An 18,345-nucleotide genomic window follows, 5' to 3' on the forward strand; every position below is an offset into this window, starting at 1 on the left:
ACAATTAATCAAAAACTGTATGCTTATTGCACCTTCCTACTAAAATCATAGCTGAACCTGGAACAGAATTATGATTGGTGTTTATTTAGATTGCAATTATGTCACAACACAAGGGTTGGAAATTCCAGGTCACTTATGAAAACTATAGACATATTCTGCATTGACAATATTTCTTTACAGTTATCTTTTCAAATCAGTGTTATTTAAAAAAAATATTTAAAGTATGTACAGCTTTGCTTTGTCTGTGCATACAATAATTATGATGAATTGAAAAGCTATACATTTCTGAAATAGGAATTTTAGAATCTGGTGATCAAAAAAATAAGATGAACAAATAAAAATTATAAGACATTTATTTTTGGTAATACCATTGAACAACAGTCTAAGCTTTCATGTTAGTGACTTATCAAGTAACTACATAATCAAATTACTTTAATCTTATGTAGTGACTATGAACAATATCTAAAGTTGCTTTTGTAAGTATTCAAGTACAATTTGCCATGTCCTTTCATTTATGTTAACCATTACACTTTCACAGAGTGGTATTAAACTACAAGAACACATTTTTTCTTGCACAACAGCTGGTGACAAATTTGAAATGTTTCAGTTTTTCATAACTACTAACCAATAGTCAAGCACTGAAATCAAGTAGTAGATATAGAAAAGTATTTTAAACTGGGCTCCCAAATGTTCTTGTTAATTTTATTTCAGTATTTCAGTATAAGACCCAGCAAATGACATTTTAATAATTGTTGTAAAGACATCTACATGAACTACAACCAACAAAAACAAAATTTAAAGAATTTAAAATCATATTACAATTATTTCAATTAAGAGTCCATAACATAAATATTATAAGCAACGATGCAAAACAGGATAACAATTGTTAATTAACCATAGAGGCTTATTAATAAGTAGAAGTTTGAAAAGGATGCACAAATTTAAAAGAATTTGAATAGACCTGGCTGGGTTGATCTCTGATCTTGTCCAAATGAAAAACCAAAACTGAAGTCATCTTTGCTGTTTCCATAATTATTTGAAGATAAATCAGATTGAAAAGAAAATGCAAATGGTTGTTCACTTGATGGACTCATCATCCCTATAAAAATTAAAAGTAGCATTTTTAAAGTACAATTTCAAGATAGTTACATACAATCGATAAAGGTTATACACTCAAGATGGATGGGAGAAAAACAGATGGCATTGAGTATAATGTACTTTTATGTAGCAGGAAATTGATTCAGGATTAAAGTGACGGGAAGAAATTTGGATGTTATTGCAATTCAGAAGGGGTAAGCTTGGGATAAGGCTAAAGACATGTATATGATTAGCGTTTAACGGCACTGGGCCTGCACTCACTGGAGTTGAATGAGGGGGGACCTCATTGAAACATACCGAATAGTGACGGAGTGGATGTGGAGTGGATGTTTCCGCTACTGGGAGAGTCTAGGATTAGAGGTCATAATCTCAGAATTTAAGGACGTTCCTTTAGAAAGGAGGATAATTAATTTCTTTATTGAGAGGGTGGTGAATCACTGGGTTTCTTTGCCACAGAAGGCTGTGGAGGCTCAGTCAATTGATATTTTTAAGGCAGATATACATTAGATAGATTCTTGATTAGTATGGGTGTCAGGGTTCAGGAGAGAAGGCAGGAGAATGGGGTTAGGAGGGAGATATAGATCAGCCATGATTGAATGGTGGAATAGACTTGATGGGCAGAATGGCCTCATTCTGCTCCTATCACTTATGACCTTAAGATGTCAGCTCCTGCAGGCTGATAGGATGGAGTAGTACCTTTTGAATTTCTTCTTGGAGAAGCTGATATTAGGAGATTGAACAAAAGTAGAGCTATACATAGAAACTCCTTTATTGAATGCATTAACTCTTAATCAATTGGTGAGACATAGCGTAGGCGTGGCGACCATTTCACTGAACACTTACGCTCAGTCTGCCAATGCCTACTGGATGCTAACCACTTTATCTCATGTTTCCCATTCCCATACTGACCTTTCTGTTCTGGGCCTCCTCCATTGCCAGAGGGAGACCACACGCAAATTGGCCAAGCAGCACCTCATATTTAGCTTGGTGAGCCTACAACCAGCAGCATGAACATTGAATTCTCCAATTTTAGGTAACTACTACAAACACCCTCCTCCCCCTCCCCTTTCCCTATTTTCCCTCTCCCTTCCTCCATTAAAACACCATTAACGAGTTCCACAGTTCACAACAATGTATCCCTCTTGGGCTCACATTGTCTCTAACCAACAATCGGCCTATCAGGGAACCTCCTTGCCTGAGGTCTTCAGTTGCCGGCCCCGTTTGTCCTGATTTTTTTCTCACTTCCAGTTTTTCCTGTTCCCCTCCACTACAATCTGTCTGAAGAAGGGTCCCGGTCCGAAACATCAATGATCCATTTTCTCCACAAACACTGCTTGACCTGCTGAGTTAGTCCAGTGTTTTGTGTCTATCTTTGGTATAAACCAGCATCTGCAGTTTATTTTTATTACAACTAAACAGCAATGTCTGCTACAACAATGTATCAAGGTTATAACAAATGGAATACTCAGTTCCTTAAGTTAACCTTGTACTTCTATAACTGTTATAGCTTCCTATCCAAGTATCCAAGTTTTAAATGGGATCATAGAGGATTGTGAAGGTAGGTTCATGGAGAGATTGTGAAAGTACTAGGAGTCAGGAACTACATGATGAAGAAGGGTCTCGACCCGAAATGTCACCCATTCCTTCTCTCCAGTGGGGAAGGGGGTGTGGGGAAAGGGGGGGGGGGTGGGGAAGGGGTGTGGGGGAAAGGGGAGAAGGGGGAAGGGGGTTGTGGTCGCAGCAGACGCAGCTCGCACTCTGCTCACCCCGCACCTTCAGCTTTCGGCTTCATGCAACATATCCCCGTCCCACTCCAGCTTCACTCAGAGGCTTCCGGTTCAACTCAGCAGCTTCCGGCTGGTCGTGCCGGTCGCCACAGAAGCAGTCCGCAGGCTGCTCACCCTCTGCGAGCTGCACACTCTCTGCGAGCTGCTCTGCCTCCACGAGCTGCTCAGTCTCTGCGAGCTGCACACTCTATGCAAGCTGTTCAACACATGCCGCCCCTTCAGTTTTTTATTTGCCTCGCCGTGTTATTGACAGCGGGTTTGGAAGGGGCGGTTTTTACGATTTTTAAACCTTCATAGCTTTTGTACTATTTCACCGATTGGAACAAAACTTATTTGCAGCAGAGAATGGTGCGTAAAGTGGCGAAACATCGTAGCGCTATGGGGGATCGTTTTTGTGCAAATTTAAATACAACGTAGTGGTCAAGATGAGAGTTTTAGTAATAGTATAGATAGCTATACTCAACTAAATGACAGGGTTTTGGTTCTTTCGGGCTAGGCTACTTACCAATATCTTTTGGAGGTGATTGAAGATTGCATGTCACATTAGTTGAGTAAGCTTTTTCAGGCTGAAAAATATAAGTATTTGATTACAATCTCATCAGATTACAAGCAATCATATATGACAACACCTGTCAAAAAGCCTCACCAGTCTACTTTTGTATTTAAATGTAGTTTAATTTATATCTATCAAAATTTCTGTGCACTATTTCCATAGCATTTTATTTCTTTCTTCACCGCCCATGCAATCTATTATTTAAATGTTGACATGATCGCTGCTTTGTTTTTATTGGGCCACATTCAACAATATCACAACCCCTTGTTTTTAAAAACCTTTACACACATGATGTACAGTGAGCTCTGCGAAGGCTGCAGGCCCGGACGGAGTCCAAGGAAGGGTATTTAAGGACTGTGCTGTACAGCTGGCTGAGGTATTCACGAGGATCTTTAACCTGTTTCTATCTCTGGCAACGGTTCCCAAGTGCCTGAAGTCAGCTACCATAGTGCCGGTGCCGAAAAAGACAAAATCACCAACCTGAACGACTACCGTCCGGTTGCCTTAACACCAATATCCATGAAGTGCTAAGGCAACCGGCTGAAAGGCTGGTCCTCTCACACATCAAATCCAGCATATCTGCCTCACTGGACTCACATCAATTTGCATACAGGGAAAATAGACCTACAGAGGATGCCATCTCTCTGGCTCTTCACACTGTCCTGACTCACCTGGAAAGACAGGGCACGTACGTGAGGATGCATTTCATAGACTACAGCTCTGCCTTCAACACGGTCATCCCCACCAAGCTCACCACCAAACTCCAGCAGCTAGACATCAGCTCGTCGATATGCGACTGGATCCTGAATTTCCTGACGGAGCGACCACAGGCAGTGAGACTGGGCCCGCACTTCTCCTCTACTATCACCCTGAGCATCGGCACACCACAGGGATGTGTACTGAGCCCCATGCTCTACTCCCTCATTACACACGACTGTGTTCCTGCATTCGACACCAATCTACCGTATCCATGCTGCTCATAATTTTACATACTTCTATTTAGTTGGCCTCGACACCAACACCATTGTCAAGTTTGCAGACGACACAACGATGATCGGGCTGATCAGCAACGGTGATGAAACAAACTACAAAGCGGAGGTGCAGAACCTGGTGGACCGGTGCTCAGATAACAACCTGTCCCTAAACACCTCTAGGACCAAGGAGCTGATTATCAACTTCAGAAGGACACATAATGGGGAATACACTCCAATCTTTATCAACGGGACAGTGTGGAGAGACTGGCCAGCTTTAGGTTTTGGGCACACAAATTTCAGAGGACCTCATATGGTCCACCAACACCGCTGCGCTGGTCAAGAAGGCACAGCAACGACTGTTCTTCCTGAGAACACTGAAAAAGACTGGTCTGCCCCAACAGCTGCTGACAACCTTCTACCACTGCACGACAGTGAGCATACTAACATATGGCGTCTGTGTGTGGTATCTCAGCTGCACGGAGGCGGAGAGGAGAGCTCTTCAGCGGGTCGTCCACAGAGCTCAGAAGATAATTGGGACACAGCTACCAGCCTTGGAGGGCATCTACAATACACGGTGCCTCAGGAAGGCCGTCAGCATTCACAAGGACTCCTCACACCCTTGCAATAGTCTGTTCGAACTTCTACCTTCCGGCAGACGCTACAAGGCCTTCTACGCCCGCACCTCCAGACTTAGGAACAGCTTCATCCCCAGAGCTATAGCTGCTCTGAACAGGCCCTGCTGAGTGGCTCCCCCCCCATATGAACTGTCTCCCACAGATGGTCACGTCGCACATCGACCCGGCACAGACCTATTTGCACTTTATACTGTTTTACTGGGTTTTTTTTTACATCTTGTTTCTCTGGGTGTCTAAATTTTTAGTTAATTAAGTTATTACATCGGATGGAAGCTGCATACCAAATCTCGTTGTACCTCTGTGCAATGACAATAAAATATATTATTATTATTATTATATTATTATTATCTTGTAAAATCTTACATATTTAATTTGCTATCCATTTACATTCTAAACTTCAATTACTGGAAATATGCTGTTTCTTTTTACAATTTCTTACTCTCACATAATTGGACAGAAATTGTAAAGCAAGAAATTGCAGATCTGGAAATTAGAATAAAGCATTGAAAATGCTGGAAATTCCCAACCAAATCCAGTAGGCTCGTTCTTCTCCATGAAGAATGAAATACAGTTAATGCTAAAGTAACCAGTCTTTCCAGTTTGTATCGGAACTGGCTAGCTGTGGTGTAAATGCTGAGGACATTTGAGGCTGAGGCCAACTTAATAGAAGTATATAAAATTATCAGCAGCATGGATACGGTAGATAGTCAGAGTCTATTTCCCAGGGTAGAAATGTCAAATATTAGAGGCAAAGATTTTAGGTAAGACAGAAAGTTTAAAAGGGATTTGCAAGGCAAGTTTTTTGCAGAGTGATATGTGCCGAGGATGTGCTGGCAATGGAGGTCATGGAAGCAAATATCATAGAAACATTTAAAAATCAGTCCGACAGGCACATGATCATGAAGGCGATGGAGGAATATAGACCATGTTTAGGCAGATGAAATTAGTTTACAATGGCATCATGATTGGCACAGGCATTGTGGGCCGTAGTTCCTGTGCTGCACTGTTCTTTGTTCTATATTCTAAGTGCATTTCATCTGATCCGATCGTCTTTAAATTCAGGAGAGGTGCCGGAAGACTGGAGGGTGGCAAATGTTGAGCCTCTATTGAAGAAGGGCTGCAGGAAAAATGCTGGGAACTATAGGCCAGTGAGCTGTAGTTGGAAAGTTACTAGAGAATATTTTGAGGGATAGGATATACAGGCATTTAGACGAACAAGGGCTGATTAGGGATAGTCAGCATGGGTTTGTTTGTGGGAGGTCGTTTCTCACAAATCTGATTGAGTTTTTTGAAGACCTGACCATAAAGGTCGATGAGGGCAGAGCTGTAGATATTGTACATATGGACTTCAGCAAAGCATTCGATAAGGTTCCGCATAGTAGGCTGCTCTAGAAGGTTAGATCGCATGGGATCCAAGCAGAGATAGCTGAATGGATAAAAAATTGGCTTCATGGAAGGAAGCTTCTCGGACTGGAGGCCTGTGACTAGTGGTGTGCCTCAGTGTTCGGGGCTGGGCCCATAACTGTCTGTCATCTATATCAATTACTTTGATGAGAACATACACGGCAAGATTTGCAAGTTTGCAGAATATGCAAAAATGGATGGATTTGCAGCTAGTGAAGATGATTGTGAAAAATTGCAGCAGGATCTTGCTTGATTGGCCAGGTGGGCTGAGGAATGGTTGATGGAATTTAATGCAGAGAAATGTGAGGTGTTGCATTTTGGGAAGTCTAACATGGGCAGGACCTACACAGTGAATGGTAGGGTTCTGGGTAGTGTTGTAGAGCAGAGGGATCTAGGAGTGCAGGTGCATGGCTCCTTGAAGGTGGAGTCACAGGTAGATAGGGTGGTCAAAAAGAGTTTTGACACATTAGCCTTCATCAGTCAGAGTATTGAGTATAGAAATTGGAAGGCCATGTTGCCATTGTATAAGACGTTTAGGCAGGTCGCATTTTGAGTATTGTGTTCAGTTCTGGGCACCATGTTATAGGAAAGATGTTGTCAAGCTGGAAAGGGTACAGAGAAGATTTGCAAGGATGTTGCCTGGACTAGAGGGTCTGATCTATAGAGAGAGGTTGAGTAGGCTGGGACTCTATTCCTTGGAGCGCTGGAGGGGTGATTTTATTGAGACGTATAAAATCATGAATAGATCGGACAGATGCACAGAGTCTCTTGCCCAGAGTAGGTGAAACGAGGACCAGAGGACATAGATTTAAGGAGGAATCTGAGGGGTATGGGTAAGGGTGGTGGGTATATGGAACAAGCTGCCAGAGGAGGTCATTGAGGCAGGGACTATCCCTACATTTAAGAAACAGTTAGATAGGCACATGGATAGGACAGGTGTGGAGGGATATGGACCAAACGTGGGCAGGTGGGACTAATGTAGCTGGGACATGTTGGCCAGTGTGGGCAAGTTGGGCCTGCTTCCACACTGTATCATTCTATGACTCTATCTAACAATATGTAAATTTGTAATTGCATTGATTTTTACCGTTTTCTTGAAAAACAAACTCGAGAATTCAAACTGATTAACATTGTTCTGGGTGTCAGTCTCCTGAAATGAAGGAAGTAATTGTTTTTAACAGTAACAATCTGATATTTAAAATAGGAGAATAACATGAATTGTTCAATATTATTTACAGTAAATTGCAGCCTTTTCAAGTTGGAAAATCAGAAGAAATTGATCTATTCCCATTTGAAATTTCTGGTAGGAATAAATCTGACATTCTTTTCAACAATACCTAAACATTTTTTTATTTAAGGTGATATGCTGGTTTAAAACTCTCTAGGTGCTATCCTTTATATGAAAGGGGTATTAGAGCAAAAATGGCAAATATTCAAGAAAACATATTTTAGTTTGTAGAAGAATTGTCATATCAAATACTTTGGCACAAACACACATATACCTGGAGAAACTGTATGCAAAGAAGTCTGGCCATAAAAATGGAACAGCACTTTCCTCAGCTGTGATCAAAGTGAAGGTTACATTGACAACAAAATGTTTGCATATGCTGTAAAATTAACACATTAAATTTAGAAGGAAATGTTCCTCCACCCTCCTGTCTCTAGAATAAATGGGTTTGTGCTGGGTGGAATGTAAAAGTGTTAAAGCAGTGAAATCCAAGTCAAATGTGTCCTATTTAAAAGCTTTACAACGATTAGGTTGATGATAGAGGGTGGTGGGGGTTGAGCAGGGGGGTGGTTGGAAAAGAGGGGTGGCAGTGGAAGGTAGTTGGCAACCAGTTCACAGTGGACGAGATAGTCACTTAGATATTTTAATGAGGTTAAAGCTTTTAAATGTCTGATCAGTTTAAAGATTAACCCATGCAAACTGGATTTTCTAGGATTTGGGAAATCTAACACTGTGATCTGAGGACTGCTATATTTAGGAATAACTTGAGCTGGTTAACAGTATTTATCCTTCTCTTGCCGTATCTTGCCATCTTTTTTTTGTTGCTATAATTATTCACAGCTGGTTTGCTTGTCTTATTATAATTCTCTATTGATTCAAATCATTCTTTTTAACCACAAATTTCTCCTTCCCTCCTCCCAGCCATCTATTTTTCCAGTTTTACTTTACTTCCCTCCCAACCTCCATACAATTGCCTTAGTTCCTTGGGTCTGCTGTGAATATATAATCTTCCAATTCTAATTAAAGGTTATCAGCCTCTATGTATAGAAGGAAATTGAAGTATGGTGCGAAGTGTAATACTTTAGCGGGAAACAGGCAACACCAGTTTAATGTCAAGACATTGTTATAATATTTTTCTTTAATTTCCACCCAGCCAAACTTTGAGACAGATGACTGTCTGTAGATATTCCAGCTGCAGAAATTTCCAGATGAGTTCTCTTGCAGATAAACTCTTCCCATCATGTACCAGAGATTGGAGGTTCACAGTGGGAACAAACATGAATGCCAAATGTATGAGGATATACATGCAAAAGAGATTGAAGTATGATGGAGAATGAGGCAATCAAGACATTTTAATAGCATTCTTCAGTTGAAAAGATATTCAGATTTATGTTTACTAGTTGATGGCTGGGGAGCCCAGTATTCAGAAAACGTAGCAAAATATAGCAGCCGGCGATATTACCTTGGGCTATAATAAATGGGAGAAATTGAGATTAATTATCGATTCTGCTGAGATTTTGATTACCATTATACTGATGTGACATTGCCAAATGAAAACTAGGAGTATCTAAACAGTTTGTAAGGAAGAAAATGTTAGTTTGCTTAGTTTAGTTTAGAGATACAGCTTGCAAACAGGCTCTTCAGCTCACTGGGACCAATGATCATCCATATACTAATTCTATCATACACACTAGGGGCAATTTACAGAAGCCAATTAACCTACAAACCTGCACATCTTTGGAATGTGGGAGGAAACTGGAGCACCAAGAGGAAACACACGTGGTCACAGGGAGAACGTACAAACTTGGTACAGACAGCACCTTTGTCAGTATAGAACCCAGGTCAGTATAAGAAGTCCAGATACCCAGAACCCAGGCATTGTAAGGCAGCAACTGTCCCGCTGCACCACTGTGCCGCCCTTTGCTCCAATAGACAAACTTTGTTAGGGCACCTGAAGCTTAATAGATTTATTCTGATGTCTCAATTACAAAATGTGCAAAAGTAAAAGATTAGCCATGACCAAATTAAGTAGCAGAGCAGATATAAGCATATGTTTCTGCAATGATTCCATCAATATTCATTGCACATATAAAAGCAATACAGTCTAGATACCAATCTGAAACCAATCTGCTAGTGATTCCCAGAGTAAATACAAAACATGGGAAAGCAGGATTTAGTTACTATGCAACAAATAGCTGGAATAAACTTCCTGAAGATTTAAGACTTGCCTCAACTTTGACCACTTTTAAAACAAGACTGAAAACTTTTATGTTTACTTTAGCTTTCAGCTAAATCTTAACTACATTGCACTTTTAACTTTTGCACTTTTTATAATGCATTTTTAATTTTGTTTTTCTTTTCTTTTAGTTCTTCTATTTTATTTCATTTTATTATTTCATTTATTGTATGACATGTTTTTATGTGAAGCACTTTGAGTCTGCCTCGTGTATGAAATGTGCTATATAAATAAAGTTGCCTTGCCTTGCCTTGCCTTGCCTAGATATGTATATAATGTGCCTCCCCAACTGAGATCACATTTCATTTTCCATGCATACCTCTGCTGAAAGTTAAACTTGTGAAATTTGTAACAATGGCATCATATAAATGATTTTAATCTCTTGCAGTCAAGAGTTACATTTCAAAATGCACTTTACATATAACAGAAATATTACCTGCTCAGGGGTATCTGTTAGGTCAAATGGCATTCTTCCAAATAAATTAAATCCAGTTGATTTAGGTGTAGATGTATTCAGGAAGGAAAAGCCAGAAGACTTTAATGGTGTTTCCTCAAGAGGCAAGTACGAATTCCTAACGTAAAAATTATATATTTTTATTTAACACCTTTCCTTTTTGAAGGATATAATGTCTAGGTGATACAATATGCAGAAATATCAATTTAAATTATAATTGGAAGAATAAAAAGAGAGTAATCATATATTCTGCTTAAGTATTCAGTACCACACTGATGGGACAATCACCAAACCAGGAACATTCAAACATTTGGTTCAAAAGGGAACTGCAGATGCTGGAATATCGAATGTACACAAAATTGCTGGAGGAACTCAGCGGGTGCAGCAGCATCTATGGAACGAAGGAAATAGGCGATGTTTCGGCCCGAAACGTCGCCTATTTCCTTCGCTCCATAGATGCTGCTGCACCCGCTGAGTTCCTCCAGCAATTTTGTGTACATTCAAACATTTGTTATGGGAGGGGATACCTGCAGCTCATTATATTTATTCCAGCAAGTTTCAGGTAAACTATATTAGAGGTGTAGCTTTATAGACAATAGACAATAGGTGCAGGAGTAGGCCATTCGGCCCTTCGAGCCAGCACCGCCATTTAATGTGATCATGGCTGATCATCCCCAATCAGTACCCCGTTCCTGCCTTCTCCCCATATTCCCTGACATAACTAGTTTTATTAATTTACGTAACTTTAATAACTTACGTAAGAATGCTGTTCATCGATTACAGCTCAGCATTCAACACCATTATACCATCAAAACTGATCACCAAACTCGGTAACCTGGGCATCGACCCCTCCCTCTGCAACTGGATACTGGACTTTCTAACCAACAGACCCCAGTCTGTTAGGTTAGACAAGCACACCTCTTCAACCCTCACCCTGAACACCGGCGTTCCACAGGGCTGTGTACTGAGCCCCCTCCTCTACTCCCTCTTCACCTATGACTGCACACCTGTACATGGTACTAACACCATCATCAAGTATGCAGATGATACAACAGTGATTGGCCTCATCAGCAACAACGATGAGTCGGCCTATAGGGAGGAGGTCCAGCACTTAGCAGCATGGTGCGCTGACAACAACCTGGCCCTTAACTCCAAGAAGACCAAGGAGCTCATTGTAGACTTCAGGAAGTCCAGGGGCGGCACGCACACCCCCATCCACATTAACGGGACGGAGGTGGAACGTGTTTCTAGCTTCAGGTTCCTGGGAGTCAACATCTCCGATGACCTCTCTTGGACCCACAATACCTCAACTCTGATCAAGAAGGCTCACCAGCGTCTCTTCTTCCTGAGGAGACTGAAGAAGGTCCATCTGTCTCCTCAGATCCTGGTGAACTTCTACCGCTGCACCATCGAGAGCATCCTTACCAACTGCATCACAGTATGGTATGGCAACTGCTCTGTCTCCGACCGGAAGGCATTGCAGAGGGTGGTGAAAATTGCCCAACGCATCACCGGTTCCTCGCTCCCCTCCATTGAGTCTGTCCAAAGCAAGCGTTGTCTGAGGAGGGCGCTCAGCATCGCCAAGGACTGCTCTCACCCCAACCATGGACTGTTTACCCTCCTACCATCCGGGAGGCGCTACAGGTCTCTCCGTTGCCGAACCAGCAGGTCCAGGAACAGCTTCTTCCCGGCGGCTGTCACTCTACTTAACAACGTACCTCGGTGACTGCCAATCACCCCCCCCCCCCCCCCCGGACACTTATTATTATTTATTCAAATCATTTGCTATGTTGCTCTTCCAGGGAGATGCTAAATGCATTTCGTTGTCTCTGTATTGTACACTGACAATGACAATTAAAATTGAATCTGAATCTAATTTGCAATGAGGAAAAATATATTAAAAGAGAACCAACAGAATTGACACAGTGTGTTCATTGTGAGAAAAGGAACTACAGACCAAGGAGAACATCTGTGGAAATATTAATATGGGAGTTCAAGCATTCTTTTCTTAAAGGTAGAAATCTCTCCCTAACTTCCACCAACATGTCTCCTGCAGCACCAGAGGATCAAACACCCTTGACCACTGTTACACTACCATCAAAGATTCCTATCGCTCTATCCATTGCTCTCACTTTGGAAAATCGGACCATTCAGCGGTGCTGCTGCCTGCATACAGGCAGCAACTGAAGAAAGCATCCCCCGAGGTGAGGACTGTACAGAGCTTGTCGGGGAGGCAGAGGAACAACTCCAGAACTGCTTGGAGTCTGTAGACTGGGAAATATTCAGGGACTCGTCTACGGATCTGAATGAATACGCCACAGTGGTTACAGACTTCATAAGGAAATGTGTGAAGGACTGCGTTCCAACAAAAACCTTCAGAGTGTTTCCTAACCAGAAGCCTTGGATGAACCATGTGATTCGCATTCTTCTGAAGACCAGATCCCAGCCATTCAGGTCTGGTGATGCTGAGGTCTATAAGAAGTCCAGATACCACCTTGGTAAGGCCATCAAAAAGGTCAAAAGAGACCTGCTCTAAGCTGGAGGATGAGGCGGATGTTCGGAATCTGTGGCAGGGCTTGAATGGTATCACCTCCTATAAGGCGAAATCAGGAGGCAGCTCAAACGACAGCAAAGCATCACTCTCTGAGAGCTCAATGTGTTCTATGCACGGTTCGATAGGGAGAACACTGATGTGCCTTCCCGAGCCCCATCTGCCTTGACGATATTACAGTCACAGTCACAGAGGCTGATGTCAGAAGATCGTTCAGGGGTATGAACCCTCAGAAAGCGCCTGGACCTGATGGTATACCCGGTCGAGTTCTCAAGACCTGTGCAGACCAACTGCCGGGAGTTTTTGCGGACGTTTTCAACCTCTCACTTCTGAGGTCTGAGGTTCCCACCTGTTTTAAGAGGGCATCAATCATACCAGTGCCCAAGAAGAGTAAGGTGATGTGCCTCAATGACTATCGACTAGTGGCACTAACGCCTGTGGTGATGAAGTGCTTTGAGTGGTTGGGTATGGTGCACGTCAACTCCTACCTCGACAAAACCCTCGACCCACTACAGTTCGCATATCGCCACAACAAGTCAACGGAGGATGCTATTTCACTGGCTCTCCACTCCACATTGGACCACTTAGACAATAAAACACTTATGTCAGGCTGTAGACTACATTTAATACCATCATCCCTTCCAAGCTGGCTACCAAGCTCACGGAACTGGGCCTCTGCGCATGCCTCTGCAATTGGATCCTCGACTTCCTCACCCACAGACCACAGTATGTTCGAATTGGAGGAACCACTTCATCCTCAGTAACAATTAGTACGGGAGTACCTCAAGGCTGCGTGCTCAACCCCCTGCTTTACTCACTCTATACCCATGACTGCGTAGCTGGACATAATGCGAACTCCATCATCAAGTTCGCCGATGACACCACTGTGATTGGACGAATCACAGATGGAGACGAGTCAGAGTATAGAAGTGAGATCGACCGACTGACCAAATGGTGCCAGCACAACAACCTGGCTCTCAACATCTGTAAGACCAAGGAACTGATTGTGGACTTTGGTAGGGGAATGATGAGGATCCACAATCCTGTTTATATCAATGGGACGATGGTGAAGAGGGTCAATAACTTCAAATTCCTGGGCGTGCATATTTCCAAAGATCTTTTCTGGACCCAGCACACCGATGCAATTATAAAGAAGGCACATCAGCGACTCTACTTCCTGAGAAGATTACGGAGATTCGGCATGTCGAAGAGGATTCTCCTAAACTTCTACAGGTGCATGGTAGAGAGCATTCTGACTGGTTGCATCGTGGCACGGTTCGGCAACTTGAACATCCATGAGTGAAAAAGACTACAAAAAGTTGTGACCACTGCCCAGTCCATCACCGGCTTTGACCTCCCCTCCGTCGAAGGAATCTATCATAGTCGCTGCCTCAAAAAGGCAGCCAAAATCATCAAGGACCCACAACATTCTGGCTGCACACTCATCTCACCATTGCCATCAGGAAGAAGGTACAGGAGCCTAAAAACAGTAACGTCCAGGTTCAGGAACTTCTTCTTCCCTACAGCCATCAGGCTATTAAACGCAACAACGAATAAGCTCTGTGCTCTCAACTGCAAAATACTATATTATTATTGCACTATATTTGTTATTCATTGAACTTTTTCTTTTTTTTCTCTTCCCCTGTTACATACTATGTTTACATATTCACATATTCTGTTGTGCTGCAGCAAGTAAGAATTTCATTGTCCCATCCAGGACATATGACAATAACACTCTTGACTTGACTCTTGACCATGTTCAATAAAGAATTTTCTTTAATGGATTAGAAATGCTGTGAGTGACTCTCCCATCTGATGCCAAGTAACAAGTAGGTTTTTATATGGGTTGAGTGAATGAAGAATATATTACTATGACATGTGTTTTCTATTGGATGTAAGTTGAACAATTAATTAGGGAACACTATTTACACTATGTGGGCCTAATTGTTATAACATGGAATTAGTTATAACATGGTCTGGAATTAGAAAACCACAACGGTTACTTTGGAAATTGACAAGCAGCAAAAAAGCTGTCTTGGATTTAAAAGTAGAGTGCAGAGGGAGGAGTGTTTCCATGTAACCTCCCCACTGTAATCAGATACCATTGTCTCTTAAAAACTCAGCTGCTACTTTGTCCGTGGTTGGCCTTTCAAGTTGTAACAATCTCTTATATTGACACTTGTGCCAAGATACTCCATTAAACAATGTAACACATAGTCTATAGTATTTCTAGCCTGCCCTTACAAAGTAAACTGATTGCTGTTGAAAAAACCTTTGAAAATCCTGAGGAAAAAGTAATTAGTTGTGCATTTGAAACTCTCTTGCCCCTAACTCCCCTTTTCCCATTGTCTTTATAACGATCTTGTATAAAACAAGGTTTCTTGGGAGCATAATGATTTCCTAACAGCAGAACTACCTGTATTCAATCTTGAAAGGAAGGCAATATTTACTCTTATAAAGTAGTAAATACTAATTTTTTTACGAATATAATGACTGCCAGATAACAATTGTTTTGTGACTGTAACTGTATTATTGACTATATCATTACATTTCAAATTCCTTTTGCTCTGTTTCATCCTGTTCAGGCGGTCTTGAAAAAATCTGTGGTGTGACATCTGTCGCCTCTTCTGTGTCACCTGCCTATGAAATAATAGGAAAAGATTATCTAATACATACTAAGAAGTTTTGCGATTCCAAACTTATTGTCATCATAGATGACACAGTTACCCCAAAATTACATGTAACATTATGTGAAATCCAAAATAACACCGTGAAAACATTCCACCAACTTGGTTTGAGTGATCAATAAAATTGGCAGAACAGCATTCATTTGTTTTAAACAAAGCAAGATCAAGTTGAAATGTCACTATGTATGAACAATCTTAGTTCCAAAAATATTGCCGAAAAATATTTTGGAAGAAAACCTATATTAATTGAAAGAATGCCAAATATTAAGGAAAACATTCCAGCAAGGTTTCAAATAAAAAACAGTACAAGTTAAGAAACATTAAATATGAAAGGCTCAAATGGCAGAAACCTGTTAAGAGGGGCTAGGAAAGGAACTGATGAACCAGGTTTGCATGCAAAATTATTTTACTCCTGCACATCTGAATAATATGGTTGTTTCAGCTTTCGTCCTTGGGGCATATATTATGGGCTTTAATCACCTATTATACTCTTAACTCATAATATGAATGTATTGAGTAGAAATTAATTGGACCACTGAATAAAGGGGCAATCAAAGTTCATGGAAGTAATATAAAAACTCAAATAGTTGCTGTCTGCAAAGAAAATAAAATACTAAAATATACCACTGCAGCAGGCACATTATCTTCCAAAGAGTAATGATAGAATGCAACACTGGATAGCACTGATGTTTGTCAATTTACACAGTGAAAATCTGATTTAATAATAAATAAAACTTGCAAAAAGAGATAGGAAATAATAATAATTTTTCTCAAAAATAACTATGAATATTATTTGGTCATGCTGCTCGTAGGTTCAGCTTCAGTTAAAATATTCAGGTATGTTCGGCACAGATATTGTGGGCCAACTGGCCTGTTCTTGTGCTGTACTGATCTGTTATGTGTTCATATCATAATAGATATTGTATAGTGAGCGACAAGATGACTGAATTTAAACATTGACAACTTGAAATGGCATTGAGAGCAACATTTTAGAAAGTACTAGACCAAGTGTAGGGGGGGTGGATCGTTGGGCCCAATTCCCCCAATGCAATATTCCACAACTCACCCTTAACCCCCAACTGCACAGGGACGGCTGACGTGGCAACAACTTGTTAAAAATTATTGAGGAACGCATCTCACTCTCCCTCTTCAGTCCCCTATTCCCCTCCTCCATTATCCTCCCTCTCTCCACCCTCCACCAACCCTCCTCTGCTTCCTCCCCCCACCCCTCCTCCATTACCTCGCCATCCCTCTTCCAACCCCTATCCTCCTCCATTCCCCTTCATTCCCCAGCACACCCTCCCCCTCCTGTTCATCCTCCCTCTTTTTTCCCCCTCTCCTCCTCCTCTCCCTCACTCCCTCTCCTTTCCCCTATCCTTATTCCCTCCCCTCCCTCTAGCCCCCTGCTCCCCCACTCCTCACCCCCCCCCCCATCCCACGGTCCCACTCTCCCTCACCTCCCCCATAGCCCTCCTCTCCCTCTATCCCTATCTCCCCCACTCCCCCCTCCTCTCCCTGTATCCTCCCTACTCCCCCACTGCCCTCCTCTCCCTCTATCCCCCACTCCATACCTCCCCCACTGCCCCCTCCTCTCCTTCTATTCCCCCTCCTCCCCCACTCTTCCATCTCACCTACCTCACTTTCCCCTTCCTCTCCCCTCCCTACCCCCCTCCTCACCCTCTACTCCCTTGCTTCCCCAGTCCTCACCTCCCCCCTATCCCACCCCCAACAATGAAAATTACGATGTTTTTTTAAAATAAAACTGTTGTACTTCGTGGTCCAGTATCTGTTATACCATTGTTATGACTCTGGAATGACCTCAAGTGCACGTATTTAGAGGTTTGAAGCTGAGCATAAATCAAGGCGCTGTTTATTTCACGGCCATCTGGAACCAGAGTGCCTGTCCATTTTACATCATTCACACATATACATGTTGCTACACGGGCAAACAAAGTAGTTCTTGTGATATAACAAAGTAGTCCTTGCAATATCACAACAGAAACCTCCCCCCTATCCCACCCACCCCCACAATGAAAATTGAGATTTTTTTTTAAATGAAACCTCCCCCCACAATGAAAATCGCGGTGTTTTAAAAAAAATGAAACCTTCCCCCTATCCCATTCCACAATGAAAATCGTTTTTTTTTAAATGAAACCTCCCCCATTACACTCCCCCACAATGAAAATCGTGATTTGTTTTAAAATTAAACCTCCCCATCCCATTCCCCCCACAATGAAAATCGCTTTAAAAAAAATGAACCCCCCCCCCTATCCTACTCCCCCACAATGAAAATCGCAATTTTTTTTTAAACGGAGTTTTAATCGCGATTATTTATGTAAATGAAATTCGGGATCCCATTGTGATGTCATTGTGACACTGAACGCAGCTGACGGGCAGGGCAAGCGGAAACGATTTTTGTAAGTTTAACATTTCAATAACACAAAATATAACATCAATCTGAACTAAACTTGTTCCATAATCACAGGACCATGGTGAGTAAGGTGGGCCAAACATTGTAGCGCTATCGTGTAGCGTTTTGGCACAAATATAGATACAACCTACAAACCAACAAACATAGAAACAAATATAGAGACAAGATAAGAGTTTTAGTAATAGACAGACAGACAGACAGATAGATGTGAAAGCAGGAATGCAAACTAGGTATTAGGTACAGTGAAATTCTTTTTTTGCATACCGATCAGTAAGATTACAGGTGCACAACCTTTTATCCGAAAGCC

The 18,345-nt window shown here is 41.8% G+C and overlaps 1 protein-coding gene across 4 annotated transcripts in view; it reads right to left on the bottom strand.

Moving 5' to 3' along the window:
- Positions 1 to 212: 212 nt before the first annotated feature.
- Positions 213 to 18,345, bottom strand: part of c9h14orf39 (chromosome 9 C14orf39 homolog) — a 58,338-nt gene continuing 40,205 nt past the window's right edge. For 3 of the 4 annotated variants that reach the window (XM_033027416.1, XM_033027417.1, XM_033027415.1), the window contains 5 exons: positions 15,469 to 15,560; positions 10,352 to 10,487; positions 7,539 to 7,601; positions 3,391 to 3,451; positions 213 to 1,099 (listed from right to left, as the gene is read on the bottom strand). In XM_033027416.1, the coding sequence (XP_032883307.1) occupies positions 942 to 1,099; positions 3,391 to 3,451; positions 7,539 to 7,601; positions 10,352 to 10,487; positions 15,469 to 15,560 (510 nt within the window). In that variant the 3' untranslated portion in view covers positions 213 to 941. The remainder of the gene's footprint in view (positions 1,100 to 3,390; positions 3,452 to 7,538; positions 7,602 to 10,351; positions 10,488 to 15,468; positions 15,561 to 18,345) is intronic. The other variant, XM_033027418.1, reaches the window with a different exon arrangement.

Source organism: Amblyraja radiata, chromosome 9, assembly GCF_010909765.2.
Source record: "Amblyraja radiata isolate CabotCenter1 chromosome 9, sAmbRad1.1.pri, whole genome shotgun sequence".
NCBI classification, from domain to species: domain Eukaryota; kingdom Metazoa; phylum Chordata; class Chondrichthyes; order Rajiformes; family Rajidae; genus Amblyraja; species Amblyraja radiata.